The sequence below is a fragment of the Bacillus rossius genome, chromosome 15, assembly GCF_032445375.1.
Source record: "Bacillus rossius redtenbacheri isolate Brsri chromosome 15, Brsri_v3, whole genome shotgun sequence".
NCBI classification, from domain to species: domain Eukaryota; kingdom Metazoa; phylum Arthropoda; class Insecta; order Phasmatodea; family Bacillidae; genus Bacillus; species Bacillus rossius.
In genome coordinates this window covers 40269220-40296969 of record NC_086342.1, presented here as the reverse complement: position 1 = coordinate 40296969, position 27750 = coordinate 40269220, and the positions used below count along the sequence as shown (strand labels likewise).

Below are 27750 nucleotides of genomic sequence, written 5' to 3'. Positions count from 1 at the left end.
ACATGCTACAAATGCTTTCATTTCAACAACTGAAGTTCTTTTCCAAGAAATAGCTCTTGAACCTGTACCTAATTTACCCTTGTTCTGTGATAAAAACTGCTGAGCATATCTATTGGTTTCCTTTACAAGAAGCTGTAGTAAGGAAAAAGTAAACATTAGCTGGAAATATGCTATGGGCTTCGAATTTCGAGGGGGTAAATGTTTTGGTCCAGCATTTTCTAAAAACTGGGGTATGTTGTGTTTTGGTGGTGAAAAGTTTTCACAAGAAGACCAGATTATATTATTTACGTCAGTCTGTTCATTTTCATCCGACGAATCACTTGAACTATCGCCTGAATTCGTACGAAGTGATGCACCGCCTGGAATATAATTACTCGCAGCCACAGGAGTAAGTCTCGGTGTGTTTGAAGTAGATGGTAAATGCTCTTCCTCATCAGTACTTGTATTGTTGTCGCTTGTTGTATCACTTTCACAAATATCACTATCGAGCGAATAAAAATAGTCGAGCATTTCTTTGTCATCTTTACCCGCAATGTAACTTCTTTTCCGAGACATTATTATGAAAACGAGAACAAAAGCCTTGATCCCACAAAGTTTCGCGGTGGTATTAGTTTGAAACAGAGTAACATCACTTTCCACTGAGAAATATGCGGGAAAACGTGTTTACTATGACTACTACAATAATAATTTTCAACGCAGAATAACCAACGGTATAAAATCCTACGCAATTTGTAATATCCACGAAACTGGTAGTTACATATATCGTTTACATAAATGAACCATTGTTGTCATAACTTTGAAAAAAATACATTTGTAGAAATTTCTGGAAAACAGTTTCATGATATAAAAGAATTAAAATAAAGAATTTACAAAAGAAACAATTTTTTTTTCAAAAGGAAAAGTGTTTCTTTAGAATAAAAAATGCAGCAAAACGCGGTTTCTTACGCTGTGCGATGTCCAGCAGAATGACACTCATACTCTCTGTTGTGAGAAAAAAGAACTAAATAGTAGGGCACATACGCTACCTGTTTTCAGAAAAAGGAACTAGATAGTAGGACACTTCATTAGACAAAGGTAGAATGCGCTACTAGTAACAAAAACCTGTCTTGAAAACGGAAAAAAAATCGGGCCGATTTTTCGGCCCTGGCAATTCTCGCACAACAAGGCAAGGCCGATTTATCGGACTTTGGCACTAAAAGGGTTAATAGACAGTAGGAAATAAACTTCTAGCACCTGCGGCATTGTCAACACACACTTCGTACGTGTACTGCATGTTGTATCTAACCCCCTCCAACGCATTTGATTATAAATTTGACTTTTAGTAAGGATCCCTAATGTTATTGATGATATAATATAGCCTATAGCCTTCCTCGATAAATGTACTATCCAACACTGAAAGAATTTTTCAAATCGGACCAGTGGTTCCTGAGATTAGCGCGTTCAAACAAACAAACAAACTCTTCAGCTTTATAATATTAGTATAGATAAACATAGAATCCGAGTGTGTGTCAGGTTTGACACTGTCCTGTACTTTTCTTAAACACATGATACTTATGTCAGAGTAAATGGTGAACAGTTGCCAGAATGATGCTTGGTTTAACATTTAGTGTCTTATTTTGTATATCATCATAATCATAGAACTTTTTAATTTTACTATTTTTTGGTTTTTCTAAAACTATAAAATAGTACAGTAGAGCACCCCTCAACCGGAATCATTGGTGGGAGGTCTATTCCGGTTATGGGAAAATTCCGGGTAAGGGGAGTTGCGGTAGGGCCAGCCTCCGGGCCGGTTGAATGACTTTCATTCAAGCAAGTTGGCAGGCACGTGTTTCTTATCTCTGTGGGTGGGTGCGTGCGTGAGCGAAGAGGACGAGAAGAGGGTTCGGGGGAGGTAGTAGGACTACAGCTGCGGTGTTGTGTTACTTCTGTGTTGACGTGCTAGTGATTCACACTTCCTGGAGAATGTATAGTCACTGCCACGCACAGTTTAAATTTTACATACACAAGAATAACACTTCAAGCATCTCGTTTAAAAACACAGATAGAGAAATACAGGTAAATGTAGACTGTTTAACCATATATTAACGTATAAATATGTACATAATACAGGGATGTCACCAAGAATGGTTATAAAATCCTGTATTAGACCATAAAAAATCCTGTAAAATCCTGTAAGAAGAAAATTTCTGTGAACAGGTTTTTCATTCGCGCCAACATTTTTTTTACAGCTAAGACAGGAGAAAACAAATTACCTATTATAAGCATATTTCTTCAAAAATCAGCTTTTCCTTCATTCCAGTTGCATAGGCCTACTTAAAAATAATAATAATGAATGTAGATATAAAACTGATAAGTTTACATGTAAAGAGTTAAGTAGGTACCACTATGAGGTTCTCACAAAAATCACTTTAAAAATATACACACAGACTATGATGTATTTGCTTTTGCAGGCATTTCTTGCCTGAACTCTCCAACTGCTTCACTTTCAGGTTCCTAGCTTTTTTTCTCAGCTCATCAGTGGGTTTGAATTCCAGCCCCAAATTTTTGGTCCTGTTGTGGCAGTGCAACAATGCATTCAACATTGGCATTTCTAAACGTGACCTGTGTGCAGTTTTCACAATTTTCAAATTACTGAAAATTCTTTCTATAGCAGCATTGCAGTGAGGAAGACAAAACATCGCTTTATCTAGTCTTGAAAGTAACGGAAACATTGGTTTTCCATTTTCTTCTGCTTGGGATACAGTGTTCCAGTAGGTGTCAATATCCATCACAGATGAATTTTCCTCAGGTTCCTTCAGTGAGTATAAGATGAATTCTTCCTGTAGCTGATCCCATTTGTCATCTGGAATGATATTCGGGAACCTAACCACTAGTGCTTCCAGTTTTTTCCAGTCACCTGATGACTTATGTGCAGGGTCTAAAATAACTATGTTTTTAAGTACTTCATCATTGAGGGGCAAGAGACGATACAGTTCTTGGGTTCCTGTCACATAAAATTCCCTCACACTTGAAAATAAGTTTTTTATTTCTTCTAGGGATACATCAGCAGTTTCTAGAAAATTTCTGTTTTATGGCCTATGAACATGCCTGCATCTGTGAGCTGGTTTTCTCTCTTGTAATCAACAGCTGTAATTTCACATTTCTGTATGACTTCAAACTGTACAAAACTTGCAATGAATTGCCATAGAAGAATACATATTTGTGGATGGAGCTTGTGAACACAAGGCCGTTCTTTTTGGAACATGACATTAAATTTTGTGAAACGAGGGAGTACTGCCTAAAGGAAATAGAAATAAAGTTTTGCTGCATCAGACTGCAAGGTAATTCTAATCCGTTTAACAGCTTCAGAATTAGCCTCTTTTCCATCCAGTCTGTCAAAGTATTCTGCCAAAGCTGGCCATTGTTCTAAGAGATGCTCCACACAATTCAAAAGGGCCAACCACCTGGTAAAACAAGGCCGCAGAATACTATGATTTTCTACTTCCATTAAATCTTGAATGGTGCTGAAATCATCTTTTCTTTTGCCAGATGACTTGAAATGAACATACACATCTTTGGCAAGCTGCTCACATACATCTGGTAACTGATTACAGGCGTGGGAAGCTGCTAAATGAGCAACATGGCATGTGCAGTGCAGAAACCACACATTTCCCTGATGTTGCCTCACACGTGAAAGTACAGAATTAAATTCACCTACCATGGCTTTGGCACCATCGGAGGACATGCTGAGACAGTACGGTCTTGTTCAAATGAATAATTTACCAAATTAAATAAGTTCTCTCCACTAGCTTGACCACTTAATTCAATCACTTTATACAGGTGAGTTTCAACTTTATCTGAAACAAACACCCTGGCCATAACAACTTGCCTCATGACAATAACATCCATTGACTCGTCAATCAGTAGTGTAAAAACTGATGTTTTCATAATACTAATTATGTTTCCTTCAACACAGGAACCCAATGCCTGAACAATGATCTGGCTCGTTTTTGTACGCGAGCAGTGAAAATTCTTAGCAATTTCACTGTCGGGAAACATCTGTGGGACGAGTTTTGTGAAACTGTCGCTAAGTTTCATTGGCAAATTGTTTTCACAAATAAAATTCGCCCACATGAGCTCTGCATCTACAATTGTTGTCTGGTTTGCTGATGAAAGATGTGAGAGAAGTACTTTGTTCAGCAGCCCTCTGATTTCTCTGGTGTATCTGTGTGCTTTCGTGACGCCTAAGATCTTTCAGACCACCCTTTTGAATGTTGAAGTCCGACCGACACAATGAACACACTGCAGTAAAGTTTTTACCGGGTTTCAGCCACTTCAATTCTACTTCCCACTCACGTTTGTATCGTTGTTTTTACAGCGTTTGATCTGGAGATGCCTTTCGTTTTCTTTCCATTTCTCTCAATTACAATCTCCACAAAGATGCAAGCCGAATTTTTTGTACGTAACAATTACTTTAAAATTAACAAACTGTAAACACTCCGTCAATCCATCATAGAAATCGTGATTGCACGGTATAACAACACAGACTGTATAAACACCGTCACAGATATCACTTCGCACAAATATTACTGGGCGTGTTCCGTTACACGCACGAACGCACCAATGCGCAGAAGATAGAAACAGAACACTGTGTCTAAAACAACTGTCATAGATATTACGATGCACGGTATACTTTCATCAGTGAAATAAAAAAATTCTTCCAGACATAGAAGGTAGAGCGTGAATTATCATCTTAGAAAAACTGAAACGACGTAGCAAAGTGAAGTGTCTCTTGATGACATGTTATCTATGAAGTGGAGCGGGAGCAGTAAGTAAATATTTATGTTTGTGCGTTCGTCAATTGAAATATCCGTGATTCGAGGTGCTTATCCGTTAATCCGGTGTAACTTCAAAATATCCGTGAAAACGGATAAAATCCGTAAAAACTGCAACCCTGACATAATACATATTTGTACAACATCTTTATAGTAATTCACGTCCGACGCGAAAACCAGCGGTGTATTTACGCAATGCGTGGGAAAGACTGGCTATAATTAGCTCTCTGCCAGACGTACGCACGCCTACATGATATGTACAGTTAGGCAAAAGCAAAAACGCCTCGTTCTAGTGGGGAAATGTTTTGGAGATGTTTTGTAATGTTTTAATATTTTTTTGCAAAATTAGTTCCGGATATCGGGAGTTCCGTTTGTGGGAATTACGGTTGAGGGGTGCTCTACTGTATATACTGACACAATTGCTACCGTGGGCAACGCCGGGTACTTAGCTATTTCTTATATTTTATTAAATGTTTAAATAAGTCCTTTAATTTTTATTTTACTAAATTATGATTTTTCAAGAATCATGTTTCATGTTGATTAGCTGGAAGACTATTACACTTTGTTCCCAGTCTTAAACTAGAAGAGAGACTTTTTTCACTATTGTAATCATTTAAAACTTTACTGTAATTGTTCGAATTTGAATCCTTACTAACAGGCTGCAGACATTCCTGGCACACCTTGCTGTGTGTGCGAGATGACGGTGGGTCGTGGTCGGGTATCGAAGGGAGGCAGGTAATAGTTTCCAAATGCCATCTGGGGCTTCGGTGATGCTGCCTCTTACATTTACGGTCACATCTGAAGCCTTCAGTCTTCTCAGGCAGTATCCGAGACAAGTGTGTGGGCTTGTGTGCCTACGTTGAAATGCAATATTTCTTCTGCACAGCTCAGTACACATCTGCAGAAGCCGTGCTGAAACCTGGGATTCAGACAATCTTTGCCACGTTCACTGCAGATGTGACTTCAAATCAGCTTTGCTGCGCTGCGAAATGGTGGGTTTTCATGAGATGAGATAACCTCACTTATTTACACCATCATCCATAGACGTTTCAGTGCGTGGCCTGATAAAATTATGTAGTATCCTATTTACTAATGTATAGTCCTCACATTTTTAAAATTTGTCTTTAAAAAAAAATAGAAGCATGGGTACAGTAATGAAGGATTGATTTTTTTCTTCTAATGCCGATAAGCACATTGTTAGGACTTAGGACGGAGCAGTGATGTCGGAGACCCTGACGTGACTTTAGAGGTTAGTGAACAAATAAAAATTGTGAAGGGACAACATTTTCAGCTTGTAATTTTTTTGAAGTGAGGTAGTAGAAAATGGAAAAAGATCAGCCACTGAAAGTTTGAAGTGGATGCCTCGAGCTCCAGATGAGGAGTGTTGAAGCAGCAAGGACAGCCGGACGTGGGGAAACAACGAGCACCTTCGTGGACCGCTCTTACTCGAGCTCTGCCGTCGCGCACCGCTGGCGAGCTTGTCACCTGTCATAACGCCAAGTAATTTTTCCCCCCTCTTTGGGGCTGCCTACGTTCCGCCTCTACCTAACGTTTTGCCAGAATTGAAGAGGATATTCCTCCCATTACTCCGGACTTGTTGACCAAAATGTGGGAAGAATGAGACTTGAGGTTGGAAGTGTGCCGTATAACTGAAGGTTGACATGTTGAAATTTTGTAACATTTGTAAGAAAAACTAGATTAGTATACCTTCAGTTTGATGTATGATTTGTTGTAAATAGTCTAAATTAAACTGTTATAATATACCATTGTAACCGGGACATTCTTTCATGGACATACTGTATTTTGGGTAGAATATGGATAGCTTCGTTCGAGTGGTATGTACAATGCCTAACAAAGGAGGACTGTTGCAGTGACAGTAGCGACTCTCCCCACCACTCACTCACCTGGATCATCTCCTGCTCCAGGTCTCCGCTGCTGGGAAGATCAAAACCCATTCAGCAAAGTATATTCTTGTCTACAATTCTGCCAGAAAATTGTCAAGTGTGGTTCTTACGAAAGTATTCCGAAATTTTCCATTTTATATCACTTCTAGATATCAGGTGTGTTCCAACTAGGTTACAATCCACGCTCAAGGAACGGCAGCAGGAACACACACACAATTAGTGTCCATTCTGGTACAGACAACAGAGAAGTGTAAAAAAATTTGTGGTTAAAGTTGGAACAGTTTAATGAGCCATATGCAAAATTGGCAAAAGCAAAAAGTGATAAAAATACCACTTATTTAACACAGTTACATACCTATATACAGGGCACATGGAAACACTCCGAAGTTAATTTTACAAAGCAACTGACGTTCACACAACATTACAACAGAATCTGCCTGAGACCCAAATTGCACATAATTTACGCAAATAGTACAAGAAATTTAAATGTAAACATTATGAACAAGTGTAATAATAGAGTATACAATCACACGCTTGCAGTCTAGGAAAGAAATTGAGGGAAGGATAGCAAAAACTGGAATATTCCAAAAGTAAATTTTTATAATATTATATTGACATGTGCAGCATGAAGTTTTATCAGCTGGTAGAGTTAATTTCTGCAAATACCGAACTAAAGACAGTAGTAGTAAAAACAGTGATGGACCATTTGGTACTTCTACAAAAATGTGTTATGTGGTCCATATCAATTCTAACAAAAATAGTAATGCCTGGACTAGTCTGGATTTTGCAAGAAAGCAAAACGGTGTTGGTGCTTTCACATTTCCATCTACGTATCTATGGATCTGTAAGCTTTGCTTCAGTTAAGCCAAGGAGTACAGAAGTAAACAGAGATTTCACTCCCATGTTAAACATGATTCCTTGTTTTTTTTCTCTGTGAAATCGGTTACTAACAATTCTAACACTACCGACCACACAGCATAAAACCAAAGAAATTTAATTTTGTCCTGAATCACGTCATGATCTAGGTCTCTCCCCAATTTCTCGGGTTCAGGATCTACATCTCATCAATACATTTATATGTTTTAATAAATATACATTTTAATAAAATATTGTCTAATTTGTATTTCTGTGTCTTGATATTCATGAAAAAAATTTAAAGGATTTTTATAAAATTTTACTAGAGGCTAAATTAGGTTAGTAATGTTCGCAGGCTTTCACGGATATTGTCTGAAGTAGCTTGGCTTCCGAGTTGTAGCCGCGTCCTTGGCGAATAATTCACCGACGTTTCGGTTGACTTTGCGGTCGCCATCATGAGGGAGCAGTTTCGTGGCTTCGTGTCACGTTTGATTCTGAGTGCACTGCTTGTACACAAATACATGAAGGTCAACTAATATCAGACAAAATGTCATGCCGTGCCTCATTGTGTGCGCCCGACCTTAAATATCGGCCACGATACGCTCTGAGACGCGCCAGTTCTGGACCCCGACTGTTTAACACGATCCAGAGACTGCAAATAATGAGCTTTCAACCCATTACTAGCATTGCTGCAATGACCCGTGCATGCCCACAGTGGTGATGGACATGGGAGGGGAACGAGTGAAGCTACGAGAACACACACACAAAGAGAAGGAAAGACGCACAAGAAAATCACAGTGGGTGCTCAGGTGTCTCTCATGATTTCATTGCACCAGTTATAAGCCCAACACTACTTACAGATTAGTACAAACAGTCGTTTAAGTGTCTTTTACGATTAGATTCTTCTAAATCACTAAACTAATGCCATTAATTTCTCAGTTGCAAATAACAAATTTAAGCACTGTTCCACATTTATTGCAAACAATATGTTTGAGATCCCAGTTACACATGCCTACAAACTGTCGCAAAGCATCACAGATTGTGATGTTTAGTCATTCTAATTATGGGGGCTCCTTAAATAATAAAATATGTTTCCATCCACATCAAGCAACACCAACAAACATGAAACAAATACTAAGTAGTTTCCGAAAATGATGTATTCAGATTTAAAAAAATATATATTATTACTGTTGAACAACTGAATTTCCAATTTCATGAACAAATATCACAGAAAAAAAACATAAACAAATAAAATTACGAAAATGTATATAGCATTTTTCCTTTAAATATCAGTACAATTTCCAGTGTAGAACTAAAATGTATGAAAAAAACACAAGTCTGCAATTAAAAATGAACTGGATGCAATGCACAACACACACACAATTATGCAAACATGCACTTTTACACTTAAGGAATTCACACATATTTATAGAGAATCAGTGTAGTGCTCAAACATGATTAATCTGTGAAACAGACACAGTTTTACCATGTTCAGTACAGACAGTTGAAACTAGAGCTGGGGCGATCAGGGAATTTCCACATCACGCCGATAGCGACCGCTTGCTGCTGATCATGCTGATAACTGCTACCGATCATCCTTTCTGGTTTCTTGCCTTCATACTTTTTTTAAATAACCTGAGCCATGCAAATCAATTATCTGAACAGATTAAGTTCATATCTTTGGGTAACGTAAAAAAAAATTAACACTGCAGTATGTGGCTGAGTGAATGATGAACAGGTTACCCATTACTAGAGGCAATATTTTATAACGGATTTTGTCTTCATCGTCATTAAAGATTAAACATATGCACAATAACATTGATAAACTGCTACACAAATTTGTGGAAACACTTGAAATGTGTACAAAAAAAAACCACTACATATATTGATAAGAGTAAGTTAAACAAAAAGCTGCAATCAAAAATTTTACTTTTTGTCACTGGCTTATTATTTCAATACTATTTATATGAATAAAAAATGCAAAGTTAAAAACTAGTGATGGACCAAATCCCAAGTTTCTCAAATCCAAATCTCGAATTCGAATCTCAAATCACTCCTTGAATCCGCATCCTGGTTTCAATAAATAAAAATTTTAACAAAGATAAAATGCTTTTTCTAAGCACTTGTTTGTTGCTGAGATTGTTAGCAACATTTTAAATTGGTAATTTCTAATGATTTTACAGTATTTTAAATGTCGCTAACCTATATCAACCACCTGATTTTACAATATCACAATGCCATATTGCAGAATGATTTGAAAACATGCCAGGAAATTGGAAAAATATTTTCCAGGTTCCCCCTCCTCAAATAAAACAAGAATTACCGATTGTTTTTACAAAATAAAAACAGTTATGGTTTCAGAAACTATCCCAAAAAATATACATAAGATCATCTCCATAACTTTCTTAGAATCAACCAAAAAAATTAAAATAACTTACTATTGAATCATTAAAACACGTGGTAGGTATTAAATGAAGTACACGCACGTTAAACACATTGTATCAAGTCTTCACATATTATTAACAATTATTTCTTGGCCTAACCCATGAGATTTATAAAATGTTAAGTGTAAACACACAAGATGGTAGGTTATCAAGTTATCATATTATTTTTCAATTCTGTTCGAACATTTACTGGAAAATTATGTATTTTCCAATTTGAAAAACTAAATTTTGGTACCACGTTAAGTATTGAAAGAATCGTATGTAAAACTAGGTATGTATGAATATAAAATGTGTTGCAGCTTTTACTGTAAACAAAGACATCCTTTTTTTCCCTCCCGTTCTAAAAACCCAAAAATAAGAAGATACAGAAATTCAAACACAGCACAAAAAGCATCTTATTGCATTTGTGGCATTCAAAAATAAAATCAATGCGCTCTGTAGTAAATAAATTCTACTTCGAGATAATAGTTATAGAAATTTGTTTCCTGTGTTAAATATCTACGACCTTCCACGTGACTTTTCGATCAACTTGCACAAACAGATGGTTTCCGCACAAAACTTTATTTTCCAAAAACCTTTTGAGATATGTAGTGAAAAACATCAAAAACAACAGAACATTGTCTGTGAATTCCATGCTTCAACATATTTTTGAGTCCCTAAATATGTCAATCTATACATTTATATTCATTTCATGAACTAAGTCTTCCAGATGAGTACATGAAATGTATTTAATTTACTTATAATTATAAATTAAAAGAATAATATTTTAGGCAACTGTATTAGAATCGGTATAAAATTAAACATAAATAAGCCTAGTAAACTTAAAAGAGCTTACCAGTGTTGAATTTTTTAATATACTATTTTTACTCCAATATATATATATATAATCTTTACCTCAAATTTGAATCTTTATCCTCGAATCCAGAATCTTTCGAATACCAGAGATTCGTGGGATTGAAGTATTCTATAGGACCATTCTTATTAAAAACCCAACATCACATTTTTCTGTGTAGGCCTTTAGCCATGTCTGTAGGTATCAGCTATAGACTGATTGAAATTTATTTACTTTATATACCGTATATACTCGTGTATAGCGCGCCCTTTTTTCCCCTCAAGTAAAGGAAAAAAATAAGGATGCGCGCTATACACGGAAAAAAAAAATTTGGGGTGGGGGGGAGGCGGGGAGGAGTGGTAGTCGTTAACTGCCGGGTGACGGGTGACGTTTCTGGCCAGCCCCCACACATACGCACAAGCAACAAGGCCTCTGTTTCACACACACACACAACTCACAACCTGCGGGCTGATTACGAGCACACACTTTGCGTTATAAGTTGCGATAAATAACGAAGGTTTGCGAAGAATATCGCAGGAACCAGCAACGTGATTACGAACACATCGTGTTTCGTTAAACTTCGAATATTGATGACGTTGTGGCGGTATATATCGCAAACTTTGATTACGAGCACACTTTTCAAGTGATATTTATCGCACCGGAGCTACGTTATATATCACGGGCATTTCAAGTGGTGATACGAAGCGATTGTGAGGTAAGTGATATAATTACTCTTAAAAATAATGTCCTCCCGTCCTAAAAACGGCATTATAATCGCACATTATTGTTTTAAATATAGTCGAGTACGATGTAAAGCGATGAAGTTAAACGAAAACAATTGTTTTAGGTTAGCGTGTGTATATTTAACACGCGAACATTATTTTTAACATGCTATTTCTGTTTATTAATTGTACCATGAAATCATTGTTTTCAATGCATAGTTTGTGTGGAATAATTATGAAGTGGTTTAAATACGATCAAAGTAGGTAAGAAGAATAAATAAATGCCGTGTCATAGCTTATCAAATTAATCCTAACCTAAAGAGCGATATTATTTACACGCACATTATGAACATAACATAGCTATAAATAGTTCAAATAGGCTGCTTATGCATATTTTGTGTTTGGGTATTTGCTCAACCGTTGCCTACGAACGGCTCAACATGCATTTTTGTTTAATCTGTGCGCTTGTAGACTTCAGACAGTAAATGGTATATTTCTCTATTTAGTTTCAGAAAGCTATTTCCGGCCTCCTTGTGTGTTCAATTGTGCAAGAAATTTTTAATTTGTGCTCATTCATTTACATATTGGCTCTATTACCTAAGTGTGTTAACATTGGTAATTGTAAACAAGTGGGGCTGATCATAAAACAAATAACTTGATGAATAATTTATTTAGGAATTCCCCTCCTTAAGCAGGATGATTCTATTAAATAACATTTCGAGCTTTTATGTAGGGGAGGCGAGGCTTTATTATAAAAATAAGTTTATGAAAACGGTAATTTTGAGTTCCTATTATTAACCTTGATACTTATTTCTGTTGAGATATTTCAAGTTGTTTACTGTTTAAATTGTTGGTTATGTGTGGTTAGCTACACTTCAAATACGGCAAATCTATTCATGTCTACATTTGGTTAGGTTAGCTGCATTTTAAATATTGTATAATGAGGTAAATCTGGTGAAAAGCTACTTTTCCATATGTTTTTTTTTTTTAATTTATTAACAGTTTTCAGACATTGATTCCAATAATTAACATAGGCTATCAATACTGTAACATTGTTTTACTAATAGAAAATTAAGCTTACCTCACCTAACCAACCATCCACACATATTTTGTAGTACAATTAATGTAACTAACCTATCTTAACTAACCATTCACACAGATCCACACTATTTTTTTGTTATTTTTAATTCATCTAACAAACTTAATGGTGGGAATGGCTGGTTTGATTAGGTTAACTACAAATACAGTACTTGAAAGTAGTGTAGACAGTTTATTAGGTTATGGTAGTTATATTAAATATACTGTGAACTCATTTAAACAGTTTTTAAGAATTATATATTGTAACACAGCTAACTCTAACCTAACCAACCACACTACAGTTTATACCTATTATTTTTGTTGGTAACATAACTTAAGAAACAGTTCACAAAATCACACAGTATTTTTAATGTAGCTTACTTAAGCCAACCAATCATTCTCATGTATTAAATTTTTTGATTTACCTAACCTAACAAGCTATTAAAATGGCATTTTTCTAGTTTAACTGCTTAAGGAATTACAACACACTCATGGAGAATTGTTGGAAAAGAAGTCAAAAAGTTAAAATTGTTTTTAGAAATTAAAGAAAAATGAATGCAGTTATGCATTACATCGAGGAATATTAGCTCAATAATACCATATTAAAAATTATTTCTATTAATCAGGCCCTCTTGTTAACAATTAGTAGCCTACCAAACTATATTACACTAATTTAGTTAATGTTTGAAAATATTTCAGGTTCTACACAATGGCCTTTGCTGCCTTTCTGCTAAATATCGAACTGGAGGAGAAGGCAGAGAAGATTGTTAAGAAACCATCAAAATCCCTTCGAATTGCCAGATTGCACCCTCATAGCAGCTGGAAAACCTTAGAAAATGAAGAAACATTAAGAAACAAGCTATGCAATTTAATAAATACTTTGTTATCAAGTTTGTTGCATTTATTAAAGAAATTGTGAAATGAAAATAGTGTTCACTCATTTCCATGTTACTTTTGAGTATAACTTGGATATTATATTAAACACATGCTAACTTTTTGTTTTCTGGTTTCAGCAGATGATCTCATTGTCCTGAGAGAGTTGGCAGTGGCTTTTTTGAACCATTGTTTTTTTTTGTGTGTAAAAAATAGATACTATGAATCATTTAATGATAGGTTGTTATTTAAAGTAAATCTCATACATACATGTGCTGCTTCATGTTTACAGGTTTTTTATTTAAAAATTTTGCAATTTCAGACTTTGTTTTGGTTTTAAACGAAAAATATTTACAAAGAGTGTATTATTTAATAGCTCAATTATTTCCATGGATGGTTATAATTAAACAATTATTAATATTAACTATTAATAGCCTGTCCAATAAAAAAAATCAATGCACATGACTGTAAGGATACAAAAAATGATTTCTTAACACAATATTTTCTCATAATTGGCAATTTTAGCACATGCTTCCAGCATGCCTTTTAACTTTTCTTTAAGTTCTTTGATGCATTTTTAATCAAATTGCTTGTTACCATTTCAGAAGCACATATTCCCAATGCTTCTCATCAGCTGCCAGCTATCTTTCTTGAATGCTGCTCTTTTTTTTATTATTTTTAAATTGTACTGTTAATCATTACCAGTATGAATTGTATAGGTTACACTAGGTATTATAAAGGCAGGGTTATAATAAAGGAGGTGCTAATAACAAAGCACACATTCTATAAAGTATGCTGACTAAAAGTATTATCAAGGTTTTTCCAGTCAAAGATTTCACAATGCTTGTATATAACCATTCTTTACTTTTTTTTTTGTGTAAACAAGATATAACATGGAAGAATTTCATTAGGCTAGCTGACTATCAATGCAAGTTCCAGCAGGTACAACTGCTAGTTGTTGCCAGTGAGCCCATTTGTATACAGTATAGACATTGTTTCATGTGGATGAATATAAAAAAAATATTTTGAACTAATTTTTATTATTGTAATTTTAGAATCAATGTAGGTATGTTTATTGAGACCGAGACAAGTACAAACAAATTAAATGGCACACATTGCATTTAGTTAGATAATTCAGGAACAAATATTGACTTAGTAAGTATGATTCATCTTGCGATAAAGTTTGGTACAGCTCCATTCCTTGCACCTCCCCAGTCAACACTCTGCATCTTATGAATTGTTATCATCACTCACTGTTCTTATCTTTCTATTTATCATCAGAATAACCAATAACCATTAAATCTGTGCTTAGATGTGTGTGAATATTAAAATAAGCAATTTTTGAGATAGTATTTAGAGATCAAATCAAATGTTTCTTAAAATATGTGATGAAGCCTTTGAACAGCTTATTTAACTATATTAAGTAAAATTTAACTTAAATAAAAGACTAATACAGTAAATTAATATGTAACTGATTGTGACTGATGGCTATTATAACAAATATGCATAAAAAAACTCTTAGGTTTCTTGGCTATCTTATGAAAACACAAGGATTGTAAGAGGTCTTGTTTTAATAATGAACCTACCAGGGGTATATGTAGGGGCAAGAGGAATATATGCCTCCCCCAAAATCCTAAAAGAAAAATCTATATTCCCCCCCCCCCCCCAAAAAAAAAATAAAGCCAACAGCAGGCTAAGTGCTTCTATACCACTTTCCTCCTCCCCATCCTCCTTCCTCCCTCATAACAAAATTCTGCATACACTTCTGAGTAGAACAACTTCAATTTTAATTTTTTTTAATATGAACTATTAACACTTCCATGTTCATGCAAGTCATTTTTTTGTGTTTCATTTTAAATGTAGCACACCTCCAATTTCTCTCTGTCAACTTTCAGGTATCTTAACTACTTAATTTTCACCACTCTTATTTTAAACCCACTACACCAATCTCAAACCAAATTGGAAGCATACCAGTATTGAAAAAAATATATATTTAATTTTCAAATAAATATTTGGAAAAGTATAGGATAAACAAAATGCATGACTACCACAATATAATGTCTACCAGAGGTTGAGGGACAAAACCACCTTCTAGAATCTACATCATTCCCAATGATGATGCTGTACCGAAGATTTGGATAATTCTCTGGTCAAGGCTGCTCAGAAATATAACTTGGATAATATTGCCAGCTGTTATCTTAGCAGCTATTGCTTAAGCTGTTCTTTTTATTACAGCATACATCATGTTGATCCATTACTGAATTTAAAAAAAAATGGATTAAATAATTGGTATGCATGTACATCAGAAATTGTTCAAACTGAATATTATTTTACATATTAAACCATCAATTTCTAAACTTGCTGAGAAAAAGTAATCTATTAATTTATCTTAATGGGAAAAGGGGGGGGGGGGGGGGGCGGAGAATTAAAATTATTGAATATTTCAAGACAGTTTTTAAAATAATTGCAGCATATTAATAATTTACATACATGTTGGATCATTAACCAACTTGAATGCCATCTTGAAAACAATGTTGTTTACTCAGTACTTATTCAGTACTTACTCTAATTACTCAGTACTTATTCAGTACTTACTCTAATTACTCAGTACTTAGTTTCACTTGTTTAAGTCATTGGTGAGATTAAATTAAACAGCAATTAAAAAAACATAGCAATGAACTTTCATATCCTCAGATTATAAAAAAAAATACTGTTCTTACACTGAAAATTTTCAAGAACTGTTCCATAATAACTGTTTAAAATGTCAATCTTTTTAAATTGAAAAATTATGGGCCTAATTTTATCCTTAGAATATGCAACCTAACACACTGAAGAGTTTAAAACAGACTTCAAAAAATGAAAATACAAAAAGTAGCCCATATCTTCTCCATTGTAATTGAAGGCTGCTGCTTACATAAAAATTGTAACGCTATATTCACTAAAGAAAAAAATAATAAGAAAACTAATATTTTGCCAATGTTAATGGTTTTTAATGTCCCTAAACGTTTGTTAAGCCTCTTTGCCAGTTAAATCCACAGATACATGCAAGCTTCACATTCATTATTTGAAGAAAAATTGGCTGCAAACTCTCTGTGGCTCTTAATAAACCACACCATGATTTCTGTTGGGCAGCAGTAACTTTACCAGTGCCACTCTAAGGCTTATTTTAACTGAGAACACAAATATTCAACACAGTGTCCTCTTTAATAGCGGCATGTGCACTCTAATCAAGAAAACCACAAATTTAAATAATTTACTGTAATTAAACTTTACCAAGTGTACGAAGGGAGTAAAAAATGTTTGAGTGACCTATGATATAAATATTAGCAAAATTATTTTTATTTACGAATGGTACTAATATCTTGGAAACATTGTTTCAAAACACTTGTATATAAAATCCACGAAAGCACATGAGTATTAAAATATATTTATAAAATTTTAACTGATTAGATTACATAAACTAGAAAGCTCACCGCTGGAAATATGTTAAAAAGTGTTGTTTTTATTAAGTATGCTAATAACCACATATATGTATAACTTTGAAGTATAAGGTTATGATTTTACACAAGCACACCAAACTTGACTAAATATTTGTTAAATTCCATTCTTCATATCATATCAATAATAGGTAAAATAAAAACAGACACGGGTTCGTGGTAATTAGTTGTTCCTTTAATTTTGTAACCTGTAGAGTGGCCTCATTTTCATTCTATTGAAGTTTAAACATGCTTCTCGTTCGATGTTTATGTTTACATGGCAAGACGCAGTTAGCCACAATGACGATGCGAAATCTTTAACTGCATTTTTAATTTAAACTTCTACGAAAAAGGCAGCAAAAAAGCTTTAAATACTTTATTTAAGAAATTAGTGCATTAAAAAAGATTATTTTGTTCTCAGTAACACTAAGTATTCATGATTCACTTACAAAATAGTCTGTTCGACGAACATATTAATTGTTCAATTGTTGCTTGTCCTCTGACGTCATGGATTCGTATCGCAGGTTAGCGTTACCGTGGAAAATAACGAAACGCATATCGCAAGGTGGGTCGTAATCACCAAATGCGATACGTGTTTCGTTACCGCGTGAAGAATAACGCTAGTCGTCGATGGTGTTCGTAATCAGCCCGCTGGTCTCTCGCACACACACACACGCACACGCGCGCGCAAGCTCGCACATCATGGTCTCTTGTTTATTTTTAGACCTCCCCCCCTTTACAGAAAGCCAGCTCAGAAGTAGTAAAAAGAGAGAGAGAAAGAGAGAATGTTGTCACCAGTTCCCCCCCCCCCCCCCCCCCCCCCCGGCCAGCTTCTTCGCTTCCTCCATTCCTCACCGGTGAGTCATCAAGTTCTCCGCGCCAGCTTAGCAACGTAGCGCGGCACGCCTCCCTCCCTTCCTTCCTTCCACGTACCAGTTGTGACGATATAGCGCTTCATTATCTTCCGTTTAGACAGCAGAGTTTATGTATTTTCCTGACGCATCACCACACATCAATTTAAATAATCAGGTACCACAAAATGTTAGTAAAATTTATTTATGGGGAAAAAAAAAATTTCATTTTTTTTTCTTTGGAATTAGTTGCAAAAATCGTGGTGCGCGCTATACACGAGGGCGCGCTATACACGAGTAAATACGGTATATAAACCCTCAGTATTTACATAATACTCTAGTTTTTAATAATAGCATAAACTAAAAATATAAGAAACATCAATTCTTTATTTTAACAGACAATTTGAGGAAATTAGGAAAATTTTGCTTCATTATGTGTTTTGCTTTGCATTTCGGTGTTATGTGATGTATTGGCTGTGTACTGCTATTTCGCTGTTATTTAGGTTTTATCGCTATTCACCATGTAGTCTTGCCTCTACCCAATACTGGGTGTCGTGAGCACTTGGAACACCACAGTGCTGACAGCCGCGACGTCCCTAGGGAGGATGATTGCCTTCCGCGGGACGAGGGGCCAGAGAGACATCACACACATCCAGCCCTGAACCCAGAAGCCAGACAGCTCGCCACTGGACCGAGCGCGCGGATGTGAGATTGAGCATGTGCACAAATCTCTCCTGTGTTAGTTTTTTAAATAAATGTAATGCCACAAGTAAGGAAAAATTGTTAAATTAAACTATCTCAGCAGTGCATGAAATAAAGCACCATGTTTGGCCCAGTGCAACAAAAAATAAATCACTTGTATCAATGGAATTCTACTGAAGAAGAATATGACACGACCTATATTCGAGGGTCACTCTTACAGTGAAAATTTTTAAGCTGTACGCCACAAATTACAGATGCGACTCAAACACAGCGGTGACCTTTCCGCGGGTAAAAATGGTAGCCGAACTGTGTGAAATATCGGCAAGCATGATTCCAACTGCGAGGATTGATAAGGCTGAGTGCTCAATTGCAAATCGGCAGCGGCCTGGCTCTAGCTACTGCCCGTGTCAGTGAGAAATGTTTTGTGAGACGCTGGGAACCTGACACTGCAGGTATTTGGGCGAGAAACGGAGTAAGTCGGCCAGCTTGTGGCTAGGCACGGAAACACTGGAGGTTCACCAAATGGAGAAACACTTTTCTTTGCCTCAGGTAACGACTGCGCATGTTTTGCCCCAAACAAACCTGTTAAAAGTTCTTGTTCGCTGACTTGCATTTTAACTTGTAGCTTGTCCCATCTGGCCTGGCATGTGAGACTGTCCTATTCACACAAGTGCCTAGGTATAGCGTCAGCGGTGAGTAAGCAAGGGCGTATCATCCGTGATTTCAGCACTGCGCTTCTCTGCGAATGACATTAATCCATTTAAGTATATCAATCTGTTAAATTTTCCATTTTTGGATAAAAAAATCTTTTATATCCTCATTTGCAGCATATTTTGAATATATTTGAGAACAGTTCGATTCCAACTGTATGTAATGAAAGTTAATTAAGTACTGACGTATGCTCAATCGCTCAAGAGTGATTCGAATCGGGCAGTTTGAGAGCAAGACCGCTCAACAAAAATTTCAGTTCCGTCCGACTGCACACGGGAGGCGTGGGAACAAGTACCTCGCGTCTGTGGCCGAGGCAGGGTCCTGGGTCGTTACTTCTGACCGGCTGATCGTCCTTCAACGCCCTCACGCATGCAGACTGTTCGCACGTGCACAGCACACGTTACGTACTTCCTACGAGGGCCGTGTGCGGTGACGCAGCAAAGACCAGCAAGCTCAGAGCAAGCTATAATGAACAACATACGCGAGTTAAAGAACTGTAATACCGCAGCCAGGATGGACCAATGGGATATTTAAAAAAGAAAAAAAAAGAGGACAGGTGTTATTTCAGTGAACTTGTATTAGACAGATAATGCGGGCACTAGTACTTGTGCTTGTGCTTGCGCTTGCGGGCGGAGCCGGCGTGCTTGGCGCGCGGGGAGGCGGGCGACCCCGAGCCGCGGTGCTTGGCGCGCGGCGGCGGGGAGGCCGGCGAGGAGCGCGACTTGCGGCGCGGGGAGTGCGAGTGGCGTGCCTTGCCGCGCGCCGGGCTCGTGGACGGCGACCTGCAACACGGCAGCACGCCTCGCTCCCTCCCTCCGTGCCACGCACTTCCACCGGACGCGTTGCAAATATAGCACAAACGATAGATGATACAAGAAAGAGAAGATTAAGCACACGGGACACACGGAAGTTACGAAAACACTCTCACAAAAATACATTTTTACTGCAGTCTCGTGATTATTTACTACCGATTCATTTAGTCCAGATTTTAAAAAAAAATTGAGTATATAAGTATATATTTTTGAGAAAATATAAAACATGTTTTCAGTAATAATGTTGACATATTGGTACAATATTTAGGTACGGCTATAATCCAATATAGAACATAATGATTACCAAAGACTTTTCAGTTGTAAACTCATCTGAATGCCAAAAATTGCAATAGTAGTAGTAACAACCATGTAACATGTAACATTAAGCATGGCACATCAAGAAATATTTTTTTGAATATTTGTAGTTACATCTTTTAAAAGTTCAGAGAAATTGCTGAAATACCTGTAAATGTTTTTCCTAAATTCTCATTCCAAATTTTCCTTTAAAAAATATGTTTCTGATGATTAATTAAAAAAAAAAAATTCATTACACTATAAAGTAGGGATGGGGCGAATCCTGATTTCCTCGAATCCGAATCCTAACTCGAATCCTCGACTGGAATTGCCGAATCTCGAACCCAAACCCGAATCTTTTAATAGATGATGTCCACATATCTAATGTGAGATGTATTCTGCTTGCACTAAAAGTCCCTTGACTTTATCACATGTAGTTTGGTACATTTCTGGTATAAGTGTATATAAAGTCAACAATTTTTTCTTGAGAAATTTCAGTTTTAGTACAGATTAGCGGTTAGGATTTTTTCTATAAATAAGCTAGAGGTCTGCGAGCCTAAGAATTTTACTTCGAGCCGAGCTCGAGCTTTTGTGGTACAGTTACACTTTTGGGAAATTATTTTTATCTTAAACTTAATATCATGTTTGAATAAAGTATTAAAATGAAGTGGGCTTATTAATTTTGGGTAACTATTTACAGAGTGTGTTTACATTTTGCACTGCTAGAAAAAAAATAACATTTTTTTTCATTGAATCTTACCTGTTTCCATTGGTTCATTAGTAACTGATATCATCCAACTAACATAACCAAGTATATGTTTGTGTAAATGTAACATATCTTTGGAAAAATTTCACCCTTGTCAATTTTTCTGGAGACCTTACTGAGCTTCAACAAACTTAGCACCAAAAATCATGTTGTTTGAAAAGTACATTCACATTGTTTCAACATTTCCACTTTTCAGCACAATAATTCTGAGAGAGATTGTCACAGAGTATTAAATTCTGTTCTTTAATCTATCATGCAGAACAATAATTTGTTCTGCACGTTCAGGAGTTAAATTAGCTCTACGATTGGAGATAGTGTTTCCAGCAGAAGAGAAGCGTCTCTCGCTGGCAACCTGCGTGGCTGGAATGCTTTAGTAAAATTGCTTAACCTCAAAATTAGTGTCATAAATATCTGTAACTGGTCATTAAAGTTTAATCAATTGAAAGTAATAAAAATAAAAACATTTTACTTCATTCAATTTACACTTGCAACAAAAACATACACACAATAAACCTACATGGAAATTAAAGTCTTTTTCAATATCCTGAAGTCTGAAATATGTTTACTCATGTCATTAAATGTAGAGCTGTGCTGTATTGAAGAAGCCGATTTTGCCAATATTTAGTTGAATCGGCATTTCTGCCGACTTCCGATACAGTACGCTCGTTAATTTTCGGCCGATATTACTGAAAAACGAAAGATACTGCCATAACCTAAAAATCCACGAGAACCATTTTCACTTTTCGTAGTAGTACTGCATTCTTTCAGATCGCATTATTTCTTAGCAACATGTGCCAACCATACATATCAAAGTTTAACATCCTTTTTTTTTTTAACAATGTTTTTTAATTTAATATGTCATAAATAAATAATACATTACTATCACGGTAAATATACATCTCAGTTGTTACGGTAACTATAGTGCAAATATGGTAGCTATCATGCTTCTGTAGTAATTATGGTACTCTACAAAGAATCTTTAGTTCTTTTTATGGTAATTATCTTAAAATAACTATTGGGTTTGTACTGTAGTTATGGTACATCATCCATATTTCTTCGTATGTTGTTGTTCATTTGTCTTTTCTTCATATTTACGTGTGCCGCCATTATTTGCGACAGGAACAGGAAGTTTCAGAAAAAATTTTAACGGACATTATATCACACATTTAATGGCGTAAATGACGAGACCTCGGGCAATTTCAACGCTTTATACGGAAAAACCTACCATGCGGGACCTCGTAAGCGAGTTTTACTGTATTTTTTCCCCGTAATTAGTAAAAACCGAATCCTTTGACGAATCCTATATCAGACCCTACGAACCTTCGAATCCCTAGGATTCGGCGGATTCGGCGGATATTGGATTCGGTCGCCCCATCCCTACTATAAAGGTATGTTTAAATCTGTTGTGCTCTATATCCTATATCTGGCAACACAACACACCTAAATAAGGACAATGCTAATGGCAGAAACCATCCATTGGAAAGAAACAGCACATTGCCAATGAAGGATGAGACATGCTACAGAGGAAATGCTGTCATTCGTGATGGACCGCTGATCACAAGAGTGTTCCGAGCTACAGTGTGCGAGAGTACGTCAGCACCACGAGGGGGTAGGCAGTGAACGCAAATTGAATGAGTAATACTGTGATTCTGTAATAGAAAAAAGCCTTTCTTAATTTTCTGAGAGAAAAAAAAAAGGCACATTTACTCAGCACAAAAAAAAATATTTGAAAGTTTCCCACATCACATGCATTCATCGCAGGCTCACAGTTTGCAAACCGTGACGTCATTAAGGAAACACACCTGAATTTTTGAGAGCTCTCGGGACTGACTGGGCTGCATGATCGCTTCGACTTAGACTTTTGGCTGGGTCTGGAAAAAGATATTCAACATTACAGATTAAAATCAAAACAAAAAAACAAAACTAGTCACACATTAAAAAAATGATAAATTCAGTATGCACAACTCAAAACACTTTTACTTACACCAATACACAACAAAATTGTGAACCATTTCAATACACTAATAACAAAAAGAAAATTAAGTAGAAAGTAAAGTGATACTACGTATCTCATTTTGCACGGTTGCATGACAGTCACATTTACGACTCCATTGCATTAAAATTAGTCTACGTACAATTATGAGATTTAATGTTTTTATAAATGGTGGTATGTTCTCAGTTCTCAAAAAACTGAAAACCAACTAGAGCAGATAGTCAAGTCAAAATGAGCTAAAACTGAGCTGCTACTTGGTCTTGTATATGATGCCTGACAAACAACTTATAGTTAACAAGAATAAAAGAAAATAAACATTTTGTTATGAAAGAATGTTCTAATAGTAAGACATATTTTCTCACTTAGGTTTATTTACCAGGGAATCAGTGAAATATCAGGGAGATTGAAATTGGCCAGGGAGTCAGGAAATTTACTTTATAACTTGGAAAAGTCAATGTCATGCTCCAAGATGACATCACCCAGACTATGAACATATTTTTTTTCCCTTCAAAATGGTGTTTCAGTGTATAGTCACATACACACTGTAATGGTGTACGTGAGGTTTAGTGTGAAACAGTGCAGCCATAGGGATGATGAAGACTAGATTGTCTGTATTTCTCTCAAAAAATTGCAAAATTAAATAAATTATTAGAAAAATTTCAAAAGGGAAATTTGTAATTTTGGTCACGGAAAGTCATGTCAAAGTTAGGGAAATTTTTCAATAGATTTGTATGGACGCCCTGCTTACAAAAAGTGCACTTGGTGGGACTGCTTTATTTTTTTTATATGAAATTGACAAAAATCACAATACATTATTTATACATTTATATATACAGTGAAACTCTGTTAAGACGTTTTTCAAGGGACTGTCGAGAAGAAACTTCTTAGCTGGGAAAACTTCTTACAAGGGAAAAGGAAACTATCCTCTTTTTCATAGCTTACTATCAGTATAATTGAACAAATTTACAAATGGTATCAATTTCTTGTGAAAAATAGAGCCTAAGACTATATAATGAAACAAAGATTAAATTTCCTATTTGTGAAACTAATTCCTACTTGCATTTACGTATATTGAATAATTAATGTTTACACAAAACAGTACAATATTACATGTTCTAAATTAAATTTTTTGAAAAAAGTGATCCAGTGTTGTTTGCTTGGAGTTCTTCTCAGTTTGCTTCATTATGAAATTTTCAATGAGCCAGACACTTTGCCAAATGTTGTCTGGCACGTTTGCAGTTCCTTGAACGAAGTCCCGCAGTCCTTCCAGATGCACTAAGGCATCAGAACAGGTTGGTTTTGATGGTGCTCTTGGTTCACTTTCCTCATCCTCTTCATCTTCATCTTCGTCATCATCTTCTACTGCAGTCACATCACTGTTGCTGCTGCTGCTTGCTATTGCTTCAGCACTCTGAGGCTCACAAGGCAGAACGTCACTGTCAGCTTCAACATAATCATCAAAACTACAAGTGATTTGTAGTTTGCTTTGCAAACTTTTCCATGCATTATTGCACGCACCCTCATCGCCACCATCACCCTCATCAGTTGGGGCTACAGTGTCACCTCCAAAGCCTGCCTTCTTGAAGCAGTTGGCAATAATGGTTGGGTCCAACGAATCCCAAGAAGCCGCTAGGAAATGCAGTGCATCTAATATAGACACTTTGTAGGGTGGAGAGTTGGGTGTGTTGTGGTTCATTTTTGTTATTAGTCTGCACACCAGTCTCTTGCGATAATACTGCTTTAGGACCTTGATCACACCCTGATCCATGGGTTGCAGAACTGACGTGGAATTAGCAGGAAGAAACTGTATTCTCACATTCCTCAAGTTCGCCACATTCTTCGGATGGGCAGGGCAATGGTCCATAAACACAATTATCTTTCTGTTTTTTACTCCCATTTTGGCATCCAGGGAGTGCAAATATTGTTCAAAGATGCTGCAAGTCATCCATGCAGTTTTATTATTTGTGTACCTACATGGTAAAGTTTTCACATTTTTAAAACATCGTGGATGTTTTGCCTTCCCAATTACAAAAAGTGGAAGCTTCTCGGACCCATCCATGTTGGCCCCCACAAGAACAGTCAACCTCTCCTTGCTCTGTTTACCCCCATGACAAGCCTCTCCTTTTAAAACAAATGTTTTGTCAGGCAGCATTTGAAAAAGAGGCCGAACTCGTCAACATTGAAGATGTCCTTCGGTTCATACTCGGATAGAATTTGAGGCAATAATATTTTCCAGGCATCTATTGATTCTTCACTCACACTCTCAGACTCTCCACTTATTGCCCGGTACACAATGCCAGTTCTATTCTTAAATCGGTCAAGCCAACCATTCGATGCTTTAAACTCAACATTAAGTGTCAAAGCAATCTGTTCTGCTTTTTCTTTTAAAATCACACCACTCAATGGGATGTTTTGTGCATGTTGTTGTTTAAACCATTCAAGCAATGGTTTTTCTATCTCATCATATTTTCCACTCTTCCTCTTCTTACAGGTCGATGAAATATTGCCAGCCTCGGAACGTATTTCTTCTTGTTTGGCAACAATGGTATTAAGTGTTGATGGTGGTATTCCCAACTCCTTAGCGATCGCCACTCGTGGAACCTTGGGATTAGAATTAACTTTGTTTATAATGTCCAGCTTTTCTTTTAATGACAACGCTTTGCGTTTGATTGCAATCATATTTAACGCGATTATTATGAAACTAAAACATATTTTGTATCACCTTCAAATAAAAAGAAAATTAAAATTAAAAAAAAAAAAAAAAACGTAACACTCGTGCAAGACGACGCTAACGTAATTAGCGGGAATCTGTGGCGGTAACACTACTCGGCAGTCGGCAATAGACAGAATCGCGTGTTGCAGCAATCGGCAAGGGGAAGCCTACAACTCACATAGTTTCGGTTCCCTCAGAAGATTTCCGAAGTATTGCGTTTTGGTATTAAGCCGCTAAATCATAAGTTTCCAATGAAAACAAGCATGTTGTGACTGACCTAATCTAACCCTTTGATTTTTTTAATTTCGATATTTGAGAGAAATCCGAAGTTGCACGAACGTGGTAAGGAACTGAAACTATGTGAGTTGTAGGCTACCGATCGGCGAGTTACCCATATCGATAGTCAGCTACAGGCGCGCACTCTATTCGGCCATCAACCTAACCAAAAATGATGCCAACCGGCGAGCAATCGACGTGAATAATCGACTTCGTGCGCGCACTCTGTACGGGCATCAACCAAACTACCACGATGGCAACCAGCGCTTGCTACATGTTAATTTTTATACGCGACTGGCGTTAAATGTGAAACGACTAAACGAGTCCTAAAGAGAATATACAGTAGAACCCCGATTTTGCGAACACGGATTTAACGAAAACAGTGATTTAACGTAAAGGTTTTCAGGAACCATCAAAAAACACCAATTTATTAAAATAATAATATAGATTTCCAATAAATGAAAGTAAATTGTAACGGAAACTTATTAAAAAATGCACTCTGTGGTGTCAGTAATAGAATGGAAGTACTATATTTTAATATGTGCCTTTGCATCATCTGCCAAAAAAAAAAAAAAAAAAAAAAAAAAAAAAAAAAAGTTCAAATTACTTAAAATCTCCGGGCGCTGTAAGAGAACTGCGTAGATGCGTGCCATTGCGCGCGCCTGGATAGATAGACTGTCCGCAACACATGACGTTATGAAGGGTTTCTTTGTCCGCATCCCCCCCTCCCCCCTCTCTTATTCCTGACGTGACTCACTACGTTATCTTCCAATCAAGCCCGCATAGTAACAGTGCTAGCCAATAATCACACGTTTCCAAATATTCCCTTTCCCATCCTCCAGTTTTTTTCAACTTGTGACCACGTCACACCAATACGCCATTATCATTATTTTCAGTAGAGGTGTAAAAGTAACGAAAAAAAGCGTACCCGTATGTATTCGTTACTATACCAATTAGTACTCGTTACTATCGTATCGTTACTCGTTACTTCTGCAGACCTGCCAACTTGTACGATTCTGCCGTAATTTGTACGGGTGATTGCAGTTCTTACGTTTTTACGGGGAGCGGCATTAATTTTACGCATTACGTTTCTTCTGGCCTGAAATTCTACATTGACTCACGGGCCACGGGCTAGCGTTTTCAATCTCGTGCCATAAAATAGTGTACTTGCATCGGTAAATACCATATATACAGTTTTTGTACCGTATTTTTGTTGGAACAGTGCCGTAAATGTCACGTACAATACCACAGTTTTGTAATGGTTTTTACGGCAAGAAGAAAGGAAGTTCCGATTTTAACGTGCTGCAAGATTGTTTTAACCGCATTTTGTGGTACGGTTGTAGGTGGGCCCGTCGTGTACGAGATTGCAGGTTATGTCCACGCGTGTAGTGTTGTGTTTGATAACTAATAGTGGTTTGGTGTACATTAATTAAAAACTATAGTGGTTCAGTTAAAGCAAAATATTTACGATACAGTTATGTTTGGGAGTGTATTTGAGTTTCACATACATTTCGTTGTGTAGGGAAGCAAGAAAGAAATAAAGTTGTTTGAGTCAAGGCGTCGATTATTTTTCTTAATATAGTACTTATGTGCCAACAAAAGGTATAAAATGTGCGTAAATATGTATTTGAGCGG

The 27750-nt window shown here is 36.5% G+C and overlaps 1 protein-coding gene across 2 annotated transcripts in view; it reads right to left on the bottom strand.

Annotated features, from left to right (window-relative positions):
* Window positions 1–8712: 8712 nt before the first annotated feature.
* LOC134539401 (U2 snRNP-associated SURP motif-containing protein) overlaps window positions 8713–27750 on the bottom strand; it is an 80987-nt gene continuing 61949 nt past the window's right edge. For both annotated transcript variants that reach the window (XM_063381402.1, XM_063381405.1), the window contains exons 22-23: window positions 22936–23004; window positions 8713–20043 (exon numbers count right to left, since the gene is read on the bottom strand). In XM_063381402.1, coding sequence (XP_063237472.1) covers window positions 19860–20043; window positions 22936–23004 — 253 coding nt within the window. In that variant the 3' untranslated portion in view covers window positions 8713–19859. The remainder of the gene's footprint in view (window positions 20044–22935; window positions 23005–27750) is intronic.